Here is an 18,055-nt window from a genome sequence, read left to right on the forward strand (position 1 = left end):
AGTTATAATTTTTTAAATAAAAATTTGGGGTGATCAAGGAATGAATGAGCAAACAAAATGTGATCTCTCACACACACACACACACACACACACACACACACACACACACACACACACACACACCTGGAATATTACTCAGCCTTAAAAAGGAAGGAAATTCTGATTCATGTTACAAGGATGAACCTTGAAGACACCAGGCTAAGCGAAATAAACTAATCACAAAAATCTTGTGATTCCACTTACATGAGGTATTTAGAATAGTCAAATTCATAAAAACAAAAAGAGGAATGGTGGTTACCAGGGGCTGAGAGGAGGGGGGAATGGAGAATTGTTTAAGAATAGAATTTCAGTGTTGCTAGATGAAAAAGCTCTAGAGATTGGTTATATACAACAGTGGGAATATACGTAACAAAACTGAACTATACACTTAAAAATGGTTAAGATGGTAAATTTTACGACATGTGTTTTTTACCATAATTAAAATAAAAAACTTTTTAAAAGTTGGGGGAAATATAACAGAATCCAGCTGAACTAGCATTATTATTATTGTTAATTATTATTTAGCAACATTACAGGTTAAACAGGCTTTTGTGCACTAGACTGAGAACACAGAACCTATAATAATATTCTTTTGAAAATATATATGCTGAATTTACTAATAACTTCCCATATTTATTTGAACCTCTAAGGAAAATATCTTGAAAATGTGCAACATATATTTTTCCTTTGCTACTGCTTATAGCAATGTTTCTACACAGGAGCATTCTGGATTTTGGAAAGCACAATCTTTAGTTATACAGGAGTTTAGCATTCAAGGCTCTCACCTACTAAATGCCAGTAATTTCCAAAAATACTTCTTGGTTGAAACCTATAGCTCTTTATAAAGAACTAGAATTGTAGTAGGCCCACAGGTGGTATTAAGCATGTAGCTAACCACTTTAAATTACTTCCTAAAAAGAAATAGAAGGCAGACAGACACATGACAACTCAAACATTCTTAGGAAAATTCAAGTAACATTTACATGGTATTGTTATAAAAAATTAAAATCTGGGCTTCCCTGGTGGTGCAGTGGTTAAGAATCTGCCTGCCAACACAAGGGACACAGGTTCAAGCCCTGGCCCAGGAAGATCCCACATGCCGCAGAACAACTAAGCCCGTGCGCCACAACTACTGAGCTTGTGCTCTAGAGCCCACAAGCCACAACTACTGAAGTCTGCATGCCTAGAGCCCATGCTCCACAACAAGAGAAGCCTGAACACCACAACGGAGAAGCCCCCGCTCACCACAACTAGAGAAGCCCACGTAAAGCAACGACGACCCAACACAGCCAAAAATAAAAACAAACAAACAAACAAACAAATAAATAATAAAATTGAAATCTTAAGTCACAGGACTCGTAAGAATACTTGTAATTCTTTTCAGATATTCAAACGTGCTGAACACTTGCTAACTAATACCAGGTATTAATCTAGGTGCAGTGGAAAGATGAGGATGTAAAAATTAGAATAAGGATATACCATAGTCTAATGGAAAAGAAAAACACAAATAATTAAACAATTAGGAACTACAGTAAAAGAAAAAAGTTGAATTTTTGTTTTCATTTTCATTAAAAACCTTAAAACTTATTTAAATAAGGAAATTGCAATACAGTCTTTGCCTTGAAAGTGTATATTTTTACTCACTGGGTTAAAGGAATGCTATTTATTGGTATTTCCTTTTGTTGACACTACCAAATAACTGACAAATTTTCCTTTATTCTAAAACTGAAATGTTAACTTTCCTATCAGGATTTGTTTGCCAGTACTTCAGTTACCTTTTAATTTGTTTATCATTATACTGAGGTAAAAAGACTAAGAGCCTTCAAAAAAAACCAACAAAAACAAAACCTAACCTGTGAGTTATTGATGACATGATTAGCCTCCAATTGGATAGTAAATTTAACACCAAGTTCTGATGAAAAGGATTTCATTGGTGATAATGTCCCAGATGTCAAAACAATCGTCCAAACCTTGCCATTAATATCTGAAAAGGCCTAAAAGGAAACAATATTAGATATATAAAATCATCTTTAAAACAGTCAAGCACATTTATTTAATTGTTGGTATTGAGCAAGAAGACAGAATTCTCATTTACAGCATGGTAAGCTTACCACAGCTGGATTTAAACACCAAAAATTCAGTACATGAACTGCTGTTTTCTGTCGTAAACGTTTCTTATTTTTTGGTAGAACCAAGAACCCATTTTTATCTGAAGTATCAGTCTGATTTATCCAAGAGTAAGTCTGTTGAATAGCGACTTTATAATCATCTGCAAATCTAAATGAAAATAAAATGGTAATTAAATGGGAAAATTTTAGATAACTTTGTCCCCCACCAACAACCCACACCACTAAATTCAGTTATCCTGATAGAAATAAGGCATTAAACCTTAGTCAGTCCCCCCTTACAGAGGTTAGATATCACTTAAATATCACCCATTATCACTTCCCATCCCTATGTTCAAACATTACAGAGCCATAATTAAAATACAAGCCTCCTAACTCCTAGTTCAGAGCTCTTTGCATTCTATGTTACATCATTAGTTATAAAATAGTTAACGGTATGATTGTTAAAGAAACTAAAAAGTGGGTTAAACTTTTTTATTGCATGAGAAAATAGAAAGACAATTTTTACTGAAATTTTAGGAAACTAATTTTTAAGTTCCTTTAAAATATGGATCTCAGTCTTCTCTTCATCTATTTTTAATGAAAGTACTAAACCAGATGATCTCCATGATCCCATCCAGCTTATAATTTCTCTCAATAAGAGGCTATAAACACCCAAGCTTAAACAGAATAAAATTGGGTATTCTCTACCATGTCCTCACGGTAATACCGACTGTTAATTTTACCCTTAGAGAGATCAGAATTCAAAGTTCAAGTCAAGAACCCTGCACTATCTGGAGGGAATTTTATAAAAATACTGGGGGCTAAAAACTATAAAACTCTTAGAAGAAAACATATGGGAAAATCTTCATGAGATCATATTTGGCTATGTTCAATGGATCCCAAAAGCACAAGCAATAAAAGAAAAAAAAATCGATAAATTGGACTGCACCAAAATTTCAAAACTTTTGTGCATCGAAGAATACTATCAAGAGAGTGAAAAGAGAACCCACAGAATGGGAGAAAATATTTATAAAGCAAATATCTGATAAAGGATTAATATGCAAAATAACTCCTACAACTCAACAACAAAAACCCCATTCAAAAATGGACAAAGGACTTGAGTAGACACTTCTCCAATGAAGATATAGAAATGGACAATAAGCACATGAAAAGATGCTCAACATCTCTAGTCATTAGGGAAGTGTAAATCAAAACCATAAGCAGATACCACTTTATATCCATTAGGATGGCTATGATCCAAAAAAACAAAAAATAACAAGTATTGGCAAGGATGTAGAGAAATTGGGAACTCTTGTGCATAACTATGTGAATCTAGAATGTGCAGCTGCTATGACAAATAGCACACTGGCTCCTCAAAAAGTTAAAAACAGAATTACTATATAATCCTGCAAATCTACTGCTAGGTATGCACCCAGAAGAATTGAAAGCAGGGACTCAAACAGATACTAGTACATCAATGTTCACTGCAGCATGATTCACAATACGCAAAAGCTAGAAACAAAACAAATGTCTATCAATGTAAAAATGGATAAACAAAATGTGGTATATATACACATGGAATATTATTCAGCCATAAAAAGGAATGGCATATGTTACAACATGGATTAACCTTGAAAATATTAGATTGTATGATTCCACTTATATGAGACACCTAGAAAGGGCAAATCCAGAGATGAAAGTAGGACAGAGGTTACCAAAGGCTGTGGTGAGAGGGAAATGGAAGATAGTGTTTCATGGGTATACAGTTCCTGTTTGGGATGATGAAAAAGTTCTAGAAATTGACAGTGGTGGTAGCTGTACAACAATGTGAACACACTTAATGCTATTAAAATGTACACTTAAAAATGGTAAATTTTATATTGTGTATATTTTACCATAAAAAAACACTTTAAAAAATACTGGAACCAGGTAGTACTACAACTTAAGGAGTAGTGTGTGGGGAGTTGACTGCTTTTCATTTCCCACATTTCATTAAATAGGAGATTTGTACAATAAGAGAGACTTTCTGACACTGGAAGAAATATATCCAGATTATACTTAAAAGAAAACTTAAATTTAGTCTTAGAGGACTTTAATGCTGAATTAATTAATTGTATTTATTTACTGGTTTCAATACTCATTTTCATTAATAAAAACTAACATCAATTGACTGAGTCTGTGCCAGTAAGTAAGAGCAATATTTATACCACTTGTTTATCACTATCCCATGTACTCATATAAAATCAGTAGGTATTAAACACATGCTAGCACCCAATAAGGCTAATATTTTTAAGAGGAAGAACACAGACCAGATTATCTTCACTTACCTGCTATTTTGCCTAAAAAGATAGTCAAGCACCATAAAAAGTCCTTTGAGCATTATTTGAGTTGAAGCACTAATAATAGGTACTTCTCTTGACTCCTCTTTACCATGAACTGATGAGACTTTTTCTTCTTTTTGAAGGATAGTAGAAAAATGTCCCTATAAGGAATTACCATATTAATTGTACCAGGGGAGGGGGGGAGGGAAAGAGAGGGGAAAACAAAATTCTTAAAACTGTAATAAAACCCAAATGAAATATACATTGAAATTTTAGTCAAACATTAATACACAAATGCTAATAATATAGTTTGAATTCCCATATATTCTCAAATTCTCTTCAAAGACTTACTTAAATAAGAAGTTACACATTTAGGAGGTTCATTACTTCTTCAGGCAATTAGGGTTTTATTCAGTGCCCTTCAAAAGGAATGAACTAAATAAAAATGTACCAAATAGTTTTTAAAAAGCTTAAAAGATTTGATATGCCACTTAAATGCCTGAATTATTTCCAGGAAGTACTCTGATGCTGAGAATAATATGACTACGTGACAAGCAAAAGTAAAAGAACAGGGCTTCCCTGGTGGCGCAGTGGTTGAGAGTCCGCTTGCCGATGCAGGGGACATGGGTTCATTCCCTGGTCTGGGAAGATCCCACATGCCGTGGAGTGGCTGGGCCCGTGAGCCATGGCCAGTGAGCCTGTGCGTCCGGAGCCTGTGCTCCGCAACGGGAGAGGCCACAACAGTGAGAGGCCCACGTACCACAAAAAAAAAAAAAAAAAAGAAAGAAAAATAAAAAAGTAAAAGAACAACTCAAAGAAAGAATACATGCTAGATACAAAATGTATGCTAACTGGCTCATTAGTTTTTACATGGCTCATAAGCTTAAATACAGATATTAGTGTGGACATTAAGACAAAATAATAAAACAGAAAAGTATGTTTTCCCAGATTGTGAAAGAGAAAACACTGAATATTGAAGCAATAAAAGATACTGGTGACAACTCTGATGTTTGACAATAAAATGTGTGTTCAATGAAAATAAAATGGGAAAATAGTTAAAATAAATAAGACAGATAAATTTCAATATTCAGATATATTATGAAATAATAGACATTTTAAAAAGTAAAATTAGTCTCCACTAAACAAAACTTTAAAGGATACAACCATATTTTTCAAAAAGAAACAAAGAACAAAAAAGAGAACAGGAACTTGGAAAAACATTCAGCACTACAAATTATTAATGATATTAATGAAAAACAAGTATTTTTTCTTTTAAAAAAATCAAGCTCCCTGAGAAACACCTTACAGGAAGGCTACTATTCCTCCCCAACACTGGCAGACAACTGGCAATTTACTCTGTAAAACTACAGAACTTCTGAACTCCTGAAGGTAAGGCACTGTAGTAAAAAAAGGACTGAATGACATTCTACATACTGAACCATGAGACAACTCCAAGGCTACTTCTGGCTAGGTTACCTAAACAATGACAAATGGGTTTATAGACAAATAGAACACTAAGCAAATGGGGAAACACACACATAGACATAGACAGGTAATTATTACTTCATAGAAACCTAGAATTGTATTAAAAATTTAATCAAGTAAGTTACATGAGATGACTATCATAAACTATGATAATATATATACGTAATGATATGCACACTGAATAGTAATATAATTATGCTGAGAAAATGGAGAGTGAAGAAAGGGAAAGAAGGAGAGAGGAAAAGGAGAAAGGGAGGGACAGAGAGGAAAAGAGAGGGTGAGTATGAGAGTGTGTGTGTGTGTGTGTGTGTGTGTGTGTGTATGTGCGTGCGTGTGTGTGAGAGAGAGAGAGAGAAAAGTGTGTGTGTGTAAAGGAGCTAAATCATCATCATACTTAATAGGAAGTCAATAGAGAATATCAAAAATTGAAAACTCGAAAGTAGCAGAATCCACATGTTATTTAGAAAATTGGGGTTAAACATCAGAGGAAGCCACTACAAGAGTTAAAAGAGCCACTGAGAATGAAAATTGGGACAGAGGAGTGGTGCAAATGAATGCTTTTCTTGATAGTAGTAATTGACTTTTAAATTATGTTCATACGTTACTGTGGTAAAATTAACTTGTAAAAAATTTAATAATCACAATGATGAATTTCTTAAGATTAAAGGAAATTTCCTTAACCTAATTTTAAAAATAACTAAAAATCCTACAGCATCTATGGAATGAGAAAAAGTATTTTCAAATCATATATCCAATACATTGTTCATACCCAGAATACATAAAGAACTTACAGTCAATAAAAGACAACACAATTTCAAAATGGGCAAAGAATTTGAATATAGATTTCTCCAAAGAAGATACATAAATGGACAATAAGCAGTTGAAAAAATGCTTGGCATTATGAGTCATTAGGGAAATGAAAATCAAATCACATGAAGATACCACTTCATTCCCCCTGGGAAGATTATAATAAAAAAGAGATAATAACAAGTGTTGGTGAGGATGTGGAAGAAATTAGAATCCTCATACATTATTGATGGAATTGTAAAATGGTACAGCCCCTTTGGAAAAGTTTGGCAGTTCCTCAAAATGTTAAACATAGAGTTACCATATGGGCCAGCAATTCTATTCTTAAGTATATACCCAAGAGAATTGAAAATACATGTCCACACAAAAATCTGTCTATGAATGGTCATAGCTGCATTGTTTATAACAGCCAAAAAGTAGAAACAACTGATAATGGATAAGTAAAATACAGTATATTCATAAAATGTAATATTATTTGGTAATGAAAAGGAATGAAGTATTCATAGATGAACCTACAACATAGATAACCTTGAGAACATTACACAAAGTGAAAGAAGGCAGTCACAAAACATCACATATTGTGTTTCCATTAACATAAAATGTCCAGAATAGGTAGATCCACAGAAACATAAAGTAGATTAATGGTTTCCCAGATCTGGGGTAGGAGGAAATGGGAGTGACTAATTGCTAATGTATACAAGGTTCCTTTCTGAGGTGATAAAAATGTTCTGAAATTACACAGCAGTGGTAATTGCACAACTCTATGACTACAGGAAAAAACACTGAATTGTATACTCTAAAAGGGTAAATTTCATGGCATGTGAATTGTATCTCAAACTGTTAAAAAAAATTTTTTTTAAATACAGCAGACATATTGCTAAATGGTGTAATACTAGTAATACAGTCCTTTTAAAGTAAGCAACAAGATTAGGATGTCTTTTTACTGTGATGAATCATGTACTAAAAGTTTAAGCTAGCAAAGTAAGAAATGAATAAAATGTGAAGGAAATGGAAAGAAAATAGTCATATTCATAGACAGGATGACTGTCTACACAGAAAATTTAATAATCTATAAATGAACCTATAGGATAGTCCAACAAAGTGGTTGATTATAAGAATCAACTACTATCCTTATACACCAATAACAATTAGAAAATGCAATTTCTAAATTATACCATTTGAAAAAGAAACAAACTTTAACTTACTCAGGAATAAATCTAACCAAAAGTACCTAAGACTTTCAAAAATTATAAAATTTTATTGAAAGATATATGGAAAGATAATAAATGATTAGAATTCTATCTTGTTCATGAATGGAAAAACTTCGTATTGTAAATAAGTCAATTCTTTCTAAACTAATCCATAAATTCAATGCAATTTCAGTCAAAATTCCAACAGAATTGTTCATAGAAATTTATAAGCTAAGTCTAAAATTCAGATGGCAGAGTAAGGCGAAGAACAGCCAGGATCATTCCAAAGGAAAATCAAGTGAGGAGATATGCCCTACCATGCATCAGCATTTTTCTAATGCTACAGTGATTAACAAATAGGATAACTTAGATAAACAGAATCAAAGAACACAATAGAGTCCAGAAATAAGCTTATACATAAACGAAAATCAAGTATGTGGCAGATGTGGCATTACAAATCAGAGTGAAATGGATGGATAATTTAGTAAATGATGCTGAGAAAAGCCATACAGGAAATAAAATGGATTACATATCTCACAACATAAACAAAAATGAATCCTAGGCTGATTGAAAACATTTATTAAAAAAAAACTTTAACACTTTTAGAAGAAAATGTTGCAGAGCATAAGAAAAGCTTGCTTAAACTCAAATAACACAATTCATAAAAGAAAAAACAATGATACATTTGAATGCACTAAAATTTAAAAACTTATTAAAAAAACACCATAAACAAACCATAGCTACAAGAATATATATGTAATACAATAAGCAACGAAGAATTAATATTTACCATATATAAAGGAAACAATCAGAGATACATACAAATATATATTTTCAAAGATGTTCATATCAGAACCTTTTCTTATTCTGGGAAAACTGGCAACCTGTATTTCAAATGCCAGATTAGTCAAATAATTTAGAATATGTGCACTCACAAAAACACTACACTGCAACTAAAAATCATGTGAAAGAATTTTTATTAAAATAGGGAAGTATTCATATTACTAAATGAAGAGGTAAAAATAAATATGTATCATCTCAAAACTTTATGTTAAGCGATTATATGCATAGAAGACATAGGTAGACACAAATCTAAAAGTTAATAATAATCTTTTTTTTTTTTTGCGGTACGCGGGCCTCTCACTGTTGTGGCCTTTCCTGTTACGGAGCACAGGCTCAGCGGCCATGGCTCATGGGCCCAGCCGCTCTGCGGCATGTGCGATCTTCCCAGACTAGGGCACGAACCCGTGTCCCCTGCCTCGGCAGGTGGACTCTCAACCACTGCGCCACCAGGGAAGCCCAATAATAATCATTTTTAAGTTTATGAGTTTTTTTTCCTCTGTACCTTTCTCTGTATTTTCCAAGTTTTTTCCTTTGACATATATTTTATTTGTACATTTTTTATAGAGTGCACTAATCTTAAGTGTATAGGTCACTAAACACAAGCACATGCACACACACACACACACACACACACACACACACACGCACATGCACACACTTGTGTGTGTGATTTTAAATCAGGATTCAAAACATTCCTCGAATCCCAGAAAATTCCCTTGTGTCCCTTCTCAGCCCAAACTACTCCTTACCCCTGCACTGGCAACCAGTATTCTGACTTCTATTAGCATAATTATGTTTGTCTGTTCTTAAATTTCATAAAAATGAAGTCATACAATTTGTACTCTTTTGTGCTGGTTTCTCTTATGCAACTTTATGTCTGTAAGATTCATTCATACAGTTGTGGTGGCAGTGGTTCATTTTGTAAATTGCTGTAGTCTACTGTATGAATACCCCACAATTTATTTAACCCATTTTACTGTTGATATGAAAAGTCTTTAGAATGCACAAAGTTTATGCAAAAAAAGAAAAAGTGTCATATGAAAAGCTACTTATGATACATGGCACTTTAAAAATTCAGGGCAAAAATTATAAGTACAGTCTGATTAAAATATATTCTTAATACTCATATGCCCATAATGCTAGTTCATGTTAGCAACAGTTCTTACCTTTTTTGGTTCAGAAACCTCTTTAAAACTATACGAGGAAAACTATAAAACTCTGATAAAAGAAATCAAAGATCTAAATAAGTGGAGAGATACTCCATGTTCATGGATAGGAACACTCAATATAGTTCAGATGTCAGTTCTTCCCAGACTGATTTACAGATTGAATGCAGTCCCAATCAAAATCCCACCAAGTTACTTGGTGGATACTGACAAACTGATTCTGATGCAGAAAGCTCGGTCTCTGTGCACTGTGCCAAACTGAATCTCGAAGACAAGAGTTTTAGGTGAAGTAGAAGAGGATAGCTTTATTGCTTTGCCACTCAAAGGGAGATACAGCAGGCTCATGCCCCTGAAAAACTGTGTCCCCTAACCCTGGAGGATTTGGTGAGGGGTTTTATAGCAATAGTTCAAGGATGGGGTTGCTGACAAGATTAGGGTGTGTGCAGGGCCTGTACTCCTTTGATCTCCTCTCAGGTGGTCTCCTAATCTTGATTAGCTTCTCTGGTTCCTTTAATCTTGCCTCTGGTAGTTTCTTGGCTTCTACTCCCTTGTCTCTGCATCCCCTCTCTTCCCTAGCAACTGTTCCAATCTGCCCTTCGAACCCAGGGAAGGGCATGGAGGCTTCAGTCTGTTCCCTATATACAAGAAATGGGGGACAGAAAGGCTTCCATGCCCAGGAGCCCCACAGGGGCTCAGTTTCAATTCTAAGTTTATATGGAAAGATGAAAGACTCAGAATAGCAAACACAATGCTGAAGAACAAAGTCAGAGGACTGACACTACCTGACTTCAAGACTTACTATGAAGCTACACTAATCAAGATAGTGTGGAACTGATGAAGGAACAGACAAGTATATCAATGGAAAAGAATAGAAAGCCCAGAAACGGGCCAACACAAATATAGCCAACTGATCTTTTGTCAAAGGAGCAAAGATAATCCAATGGAGAAAGGATGGTCTTTTCAACCAGTGGTGACAGAGTAACATCTATCTCCAAAGAAATGAATCTAGACACAGAACTTACACCCTTCACAAAAATTAACTCAAAATGGACCACAGACCTAAATATAAAATATAAAACTATAAAACTTGTAGAAGAAAAGATAGGAGAAAATCAAGGTGACTTTGGATTTGGTGATGAATTTTTAGTTGCAACACCAAAAGCAGGATCCATCAAAGAAAATAATTTGAACTTTGTTAAAACTAAAAACTTATGCTCTATGAAGGACTCCATTAATAGGAGGAAAAAACAAGCCACAGGCTGGAAGAATATATTTGCAAACACATATGAGATGAAGGTCTTGTATACAAAATACCCAAAGAACTCTTAAAACTCAACGATAAGAGAACAAACAACTCAATTAAAAAGTAGGCAAAATATCTGAAGAGATACCTCACCAAATAAAATATGTAGATGGAAAATAAGCATGTGAAAAGATGCTCCACATCATGTCATTAGGGAAATGTAAATTAAAACAACAATGAGATACTACTACATATCTATTAGAATGGCTAACATTCAAAACACTGACAAAACCAAATGTTGGCAAGGATGTGGAACAACAGGAACTCTTATTTACTGCCTGTGGGAATGTAAAATGGTACAATCACTTTGGAAGATAGTTTAGCAGTTTATTGCAAGCTAAACATAGTCTTACCATACAATCCAGCGATTGTGCTCCTAAGTATTTATCCAAATGAGCAGGAAGTATGTCCATACAAAAACATGCACATAAATGTTTATAGCAGCTTTAGTCATAATTGCTGAAACTTGGAAACAACCAGTATGTCTTTCAGTAGGTAAATGGATAAACAAACTGTGGTACATACATACAATAAATATAGTTCAGAAATAAAAAGGAATGAGTTATCAAACCACAAAAAGACATGGAGGAACCTTAAATGTATACTGTTAAGTGGAAGAAGCCAGTCTAAAAAGACCACATACTGTATGATTGATTACAACTATATAACGTTCTGGAAAAGGCAACACTATGGAGTCAGAAAAACAAAAAAATCAGTGGTTGCCAGAGGTTCAGCAGAGGAAATAAAGCATGTTGAAGGGATGAATAAGTGCAACACAGAAGATTTTTAAGGCAATGAAAGTATTCTGTATGATACTGTAACAGTAGATACGTGACTTTATGTTTTCATAACAACTCATAGAACTGTACGTACAACACAAAAAGTGTACCCTAACATAAACTATGGACTTTAGTTAAAAATAATGTAACCAATATTGGTTCAATTGTAATAAATGTACTATTATTGCAAGATGTTAATAATAAGAGAATCTATAGTATCTGTGAATATGTGTGTGGTTGGGGGTGGTGGTATATGAGAATTCTGTCCTTTTTGCTCACTTTTTCTATAAACCTATAACAACCACTTTAAAAGTAAAGTCAATTAAAATAAATAAGAACAAAAAGAGAAAGTAAAAACATTCTCACCTGCAAAAAACACACAAAAATAACCCCTAACAAACACTCTTTTGAGAATAATGTGTCATGAAGGTTCTAACCAGAAAAACGTAAAAAGTAAATACTCATAAAATTTTGAATGTAATTTCATAAGGCTCACAGTATCCCACAGCCCATCCATAATCTCTATATACCCAGGTTTATAACCTCTAAGTTAAGGAGAATAAAACATGAATTTCTTACCTTTTTATTTTCCAAATTTTTAACTTTTATAATTGACAAAATATTTATAACCTAAAAATACTGACTTCTTTTAGCTTTAAACAAAGCAATTAATTCCGTATTAATTAAGCCATATATCCTTCAAACTAATAATGCTACTTGTTCATCCATAATTTATGCCATCATTTAAAGATTATCAAACTTACATAATAAAATAAAATTTTGAAACAATTAACTCACTACTTTTTAAAAAATTTACTCTGGATTAACTATTCACTATTAAGTCATTTCTAATTCACTAAATAAATTTCACAGGTAGAAAAAAAAACTTACCTGCAAAATGGGAAATGTAGCAGTGGTTATGCCCATTTTGTGTAAATTTAAGAGCATTTCACTTCCACTCCATACTTTACAGGATGATTCATAACCCCTTTCCACAAGATGTTCAGAGTTTGCTTCTAACCAACTGGAATAAAATAAAACAATTCCATGAACCAGTATCATCCTTATGTGCACTACTTCAACAGAGCAAAGAGAAATGTGATACATTGATCCGTATTCCTTGAAGCTCTGAGCACATATATGTGGATTAATTAAGACACATTTTAAATAGCATGCATGTTTCATATTGCAAAATAAATATACAGCTAAAAACGTAAGCTTTTACTCAAAAGACAAAGATGCGTGTGATTCCCCATTTGTGTTTTGTGGATTCACACTGCTTTACTTGTCTGTCTCTCCAACTGACAGTCAGGTCTTAGGAGCTTATCCCAAATGCACATAAAAGGAAATACAAAAAAGACTAATAGGGACTTCCCTGGTGCCACAGTGGTTAAGAATCCACCTGCCAATGCAGGGCACATGGGTTTGAGTCCTGGTCCGGGAAGGTCCCACATGCTGCGGGGCAACTAAGCCTGCACTCCACAACTACTGAGCCTGCACTCTAGAGCCCATGAGCCACAACTACTGAGCCTGCATGCCACAATTACTGAAGCCCACGTGCCTAGAGCCTGTGCTCCGCGACAAGACAAGCCTGCGCACCGCAATGAAGAGTAGCCCATGCTCGCTGCAACCAGAGAAAGCCCGCGCGCAGCAACGAAGACCAACGCAGCCAAAAATAAAATAAATAAATAAAAATTTAAAAACCTAATAAAAAGATTATAGTGTTAAATATTAACACAAAGAGAATTATTAGAAAATATATAAATATATTCATTTATACACACACACAGACACACACACAGACATCTGTACATTCAATGAGTGCTTAAATGCCTACATTATGCCAGACACTATACTGGATAGTGGAAATACAGCAGTAAATAAAACAGGCAAGGTCCTTATTCTCATGGAAATTAGATTCTACTAAGAGAGACAGAAATAAACTTAGAAACAAATCCATGAACAAGACAATATCAGGTAGTGACAGTGATATAATGAAAATAAACTGGATTAATGTAATCTAACTGCTACTCTAATTTGAATGTCAAGGAAGCTCTTCTTGAGGTGACATATATTCTAACTGAATACAAAAAGTATTCAGTCATGGGAGGATCAGGGGAAAAAGAGTACTCCAAGTAGAAGAATACCTGGTGCAAAGATCCTCAGGTGATTAACAAATTTTGCTTATTTAAAGACCTGAAAGAAAGCCAATGTAGTTGGACCACAATGGGCAGAAAGGAATAATGGTATGAGCAATGTTAGAGTGACAAGCAGGAATCAGATCATGTTGGGCCAGGATAAGAAGTCTGGATTCTCTTCACAGTGCAATGGGAAGATTTTAAACAGAAAATTTTAAATAAGAGAGAGATCATCTATTGTAAGTGTTTAAAAGATGATTCCAGTTTATAAGCCAGAATGGATTATAGGAGAAAGGCAAAAATGAAAGGAGAGACCTATCAGGAGGCTGTTAAGTTGTTCTAGCTGAGGGATGATTCTGGGATGACAGGTATGAGATTGAAGGATTTGAGATATATTGTGTAGGTGGCATTTATAAAACTTACTGATGAATTGGATGAGGTGAGGCAGTAATCAAGGATAATACTTAGATTTTTGATTTGAGGAACTGGTTAGTATTATTTGCTTAGACAAGGAAGACAGGGGCGGTGCGGGGGAGTAGGTAGGGGAAGGAAAGGAGTGTTTTGGAAAGTTGAAATTTTATATCCAAACAGAGATAGAAAGCATAGTTGGGCATATGAAAACAGCATTCCAGGGAGAGCTTGGGACAGACACAGATTCAGGCCTCATTTGCACTGCTTTAGGGTTATGTAAATTGAGGACAGTGCAGAACTAGAAAAGAAATGAGGTCCCGAGACCAAGCCCTGAGGTACTTCAACATTTAGACATCAAACAAAGTAAGAACTATCAAAAGCAACTGAGAAAGAACAAACTGTGAGGAGGAGGAAAACCAGATGTCATGGAAGCCCTCTACAAAAACACATTCCTGTGTGTCTGCTCTACTCTCACTACTTCACTTCTAACACCTCTGGTCTCTACACGTATGTGGGGTTTTTTCCCACACAAGCAATTCTCTGAGACATCAGATGGGTGTCCTATAATTCAATTCAATTTTGACACTAATTGGAGTTAGCACAGACCCTACTGGTTAAGTACTCAGTCTCACAAGACTGTCCCTCCCACCCCCAACCTCAGATGCCAGCTGTAAAAGTCCAGGTTGTCATCTGTGTTTCTGACCAAGCAGCTATAAATCAGAGGCTCCCATGACACCCTCCTCAAGTTTGAGCATTTATTAGAACAGCTCACAGAAATCAGGAAAACATTTACCAGTTTATTATATAATAAAGGATTAACAGTCAGATGAAGAGATATATAGGGTGAGGTCTAGAAGGGTCCCAAGCACAGAAGCTTCTGTCCTTGTGGAGGTGAAATGCACCCCACTCCAAGTACAAAGGTGTGTTCACCAATGCAGAAGCTCTCTGAATCCTGTACTTTTGGTATTTTTATGAAGACTTCATTACAAAGACATGATGGAACATTAACTCAATATCCAGCCCTCCTCCTCTTCCCAGAGGGAAGGTGGGCTGAAAGTTCCAAACTTTTAAACATGCCTTGGTCTTTCTAGTGACCAGACCCATCCAGGAACCCACAAACCCATCACCTCATTAGAACAAAAGACAGACCTGTCATCCAGGAAATCCCAGGGGATTTAGCTCTGTCAGGAACTGGGGCCAAAAATGAAATAGTAGAACAGAAAATGCTCTTATCACTTAGGAAATTATAAAGGTTTTAGGACTTCCGTGCCAGGAACTGGGGACAGAGACCAATATATTGAATACATATTTTCTATTATTCCACAGAAGATAAGACAAAAACACTTTTCATAAAGGTGGTAGTCAACAGTATCCAACAATGCTGAGAGGCTAAGCGAAATAACAGAAAAATAACCTTTGCACTTAGTGATCTCTGGATCATTGGAGATCTCAATAAGAACAGTTTCAGTAGAATTATGCAGACAGCAACACTACTGGGATGGATAAGGAAAGAATGGGAAGTGAGAAAATAGAATCAGCACCTATACACAACTCTTTCAACAAATTATGCTGTGAAATAGAAATGACAAACTTCTACATGGCAAAAATACCACAAGGAAAGACACAAGCATATACTAAAATGGAGGGGAAAATGTTTGCAACTCTTATCACAAGCAAAGGGCCAATTTTCAAAGAACATCTACAAATCAATAAGAAAAAGAACCATAAAAACAAGAACAAAAAAAGGACAGAAATGTCCACAGAGAGTTGACAGAAAAGGAAATATATATGGCCCTTAAAAATGCTTAATCTGGGCTTCCCTGGTGGCGCAGTGGTTGAGAGTCCGCCTGCCGATGCAGGGGACATGGGTTCGTGCCCCAGTCTGGGAGGATCTCACATGCCACAGAGCGGCTGGGCCCGTGAGCCATGGCCGCTGAGCCTGCATGTCCGGAGTTTGTGCTCCGCAACAGGAGAGGCCACAGCGGTGAGATGCCCCCGTACTGCAAACAAAAACAAAAACAAAAACAAACGCTTAATCTCACAATAAGAGAAATGTAAATGAGGGACTTCCCTGGTGGTCCAGCAGTTAAGACTCCACGCTCCCAATGCAGGGGCCTGGGTTCAATCCCTGGTCAGGGAACTAGATCCTGCATGCTGCAACTAAAGATCTCGCATGTCGCAGCAAAGATCCCGTGTGCCACAGCAAAAATCCCGCATGCCACAACTAAGACCTGGCACAGCCAAATAAATAAATACATTTTTTTAAAAAAAGAGAAATGTAAATGAAAAGTACACTGGGATACTTTTCACCCATCAGGTTAGAAAAAAAACAACTTTCAGATTCTCATACATTGCTGGTCAGAGTATAAATTAGTCTTCCACTCACCCATCTACTGTATAAATTTTTAAAATACCTATCAAAATCACAGGTAGATCTATGCTTTGACCCAAGAATCCCACTTCTAAAAATTCTGCTATAGATATACTCCCAGACATATGAAAGGGCATATGTTCAAAGTTATTTGTTACAGCAATGTAATAGCAAAAGATTATAAAACAACCTCAATATCTACTATCAGAGGCTGGTTAAATAAATCACTGTATATCCATGCAATGGAATTCTAGGCAACTATTTTTTTAAAACTGAGAAAGTTTTCTAGATCTTGATATGGAAAGATCTCCAAAATATACTGGTAAGTGAAAAAAGGCAAGATACAGAAAAACATACATATAAAGTACAATACCTACAGTTAACAATACTGTATTATACACTTTAAAATTTGCTAAAAGGTTATGTCTTATATTAAGTGTTCTTATCACAAATAATAATAAATAAAGAGGGCAGAAGGAAACTTCTAGAAGCAATGAGTATGTTTATGTCAAAAACCGTGGTGATGGTTTTACAGATGTATACTTATCTCAAACACATCAAGTTTTATACATTAAATATTAATACTTTTATATATGTCAATCATACCTCAATAAACTGGCTTTTAAAAAATAAAACATATATATTTTTTGCGGGGTGGGGCTGCATTGGGTCTTCATTGCTGCATGTGGGCTTTCTCTAGTTGCGGCAAGCGGGGGCTACTCTTTGTTGTGGCACGCGAGCTTCTCACTGCGGTGGCTTCTCTAGTTGTGGAACATGGGCTCAAGGCACGTGGGCTCAGTAGTTGTGGCACATGGGCTTAGTTGCTCTGCAGCATGTGGGATTCTCCTGGACCAGGGATTGAACCCATGTCCCCTGCATTGGCAGGCAGATTCTTAACCACTGCGCCACCAGGGAAGACCCAAAAATAAAATATATTTTATGTTTAAAATGGAGAAGAAAAAAGTGTATGTATAGCATTCCATCATTTGGGTAAAAAGGAGGGATGAGAAAGTATCTATGACTCATTTTTGCATAAATATGAACTAAATGATAAACTTGTTCAGGAAGACAGAAATTAAGCAGATGGAAGATGG

General features: G+C 35.3%; 1 protein-coding gene across 1 annotated transcript in view; it reads right to left on the reverse strand.

The window, feature by feature from the left end:
- BRIP1 (BRCA1 interacting helicase 1) overlaps positions 1-18,055 on the reverse strand; it is a 178,746-nt gene that overhangs the window by 92,651 nt on the left and 68,040 nt on the right. Inside the window, 4 exon segments of the mRNA XM_067022117.1 lie at positions 1,893-2,033; positions 2,151-2,316; positions 4,475-4,629; positions 12,933-13,065. Coding sequence (XP_066878218.1) covers positions 1,893-2,033; positions 2,151-2,316; positions 4,475-4,629; positions 12,933-13,065 — 595 coding nt within the window.

This window comes from Kogia breviceps, chromosome 19, assembly GCF_026419965.1.
Source record: "Kogia breviceps isolate mKogBre1 chromosome 19, mKogBre1 haplotype 1, whole genome shotgun sequence".
Lineage (NCBI taxonomy): Eukaryota > Metazoa > Chordata > Mammalia > Artiodactyla > Physeteridae > Kogia > Kogia breviceps.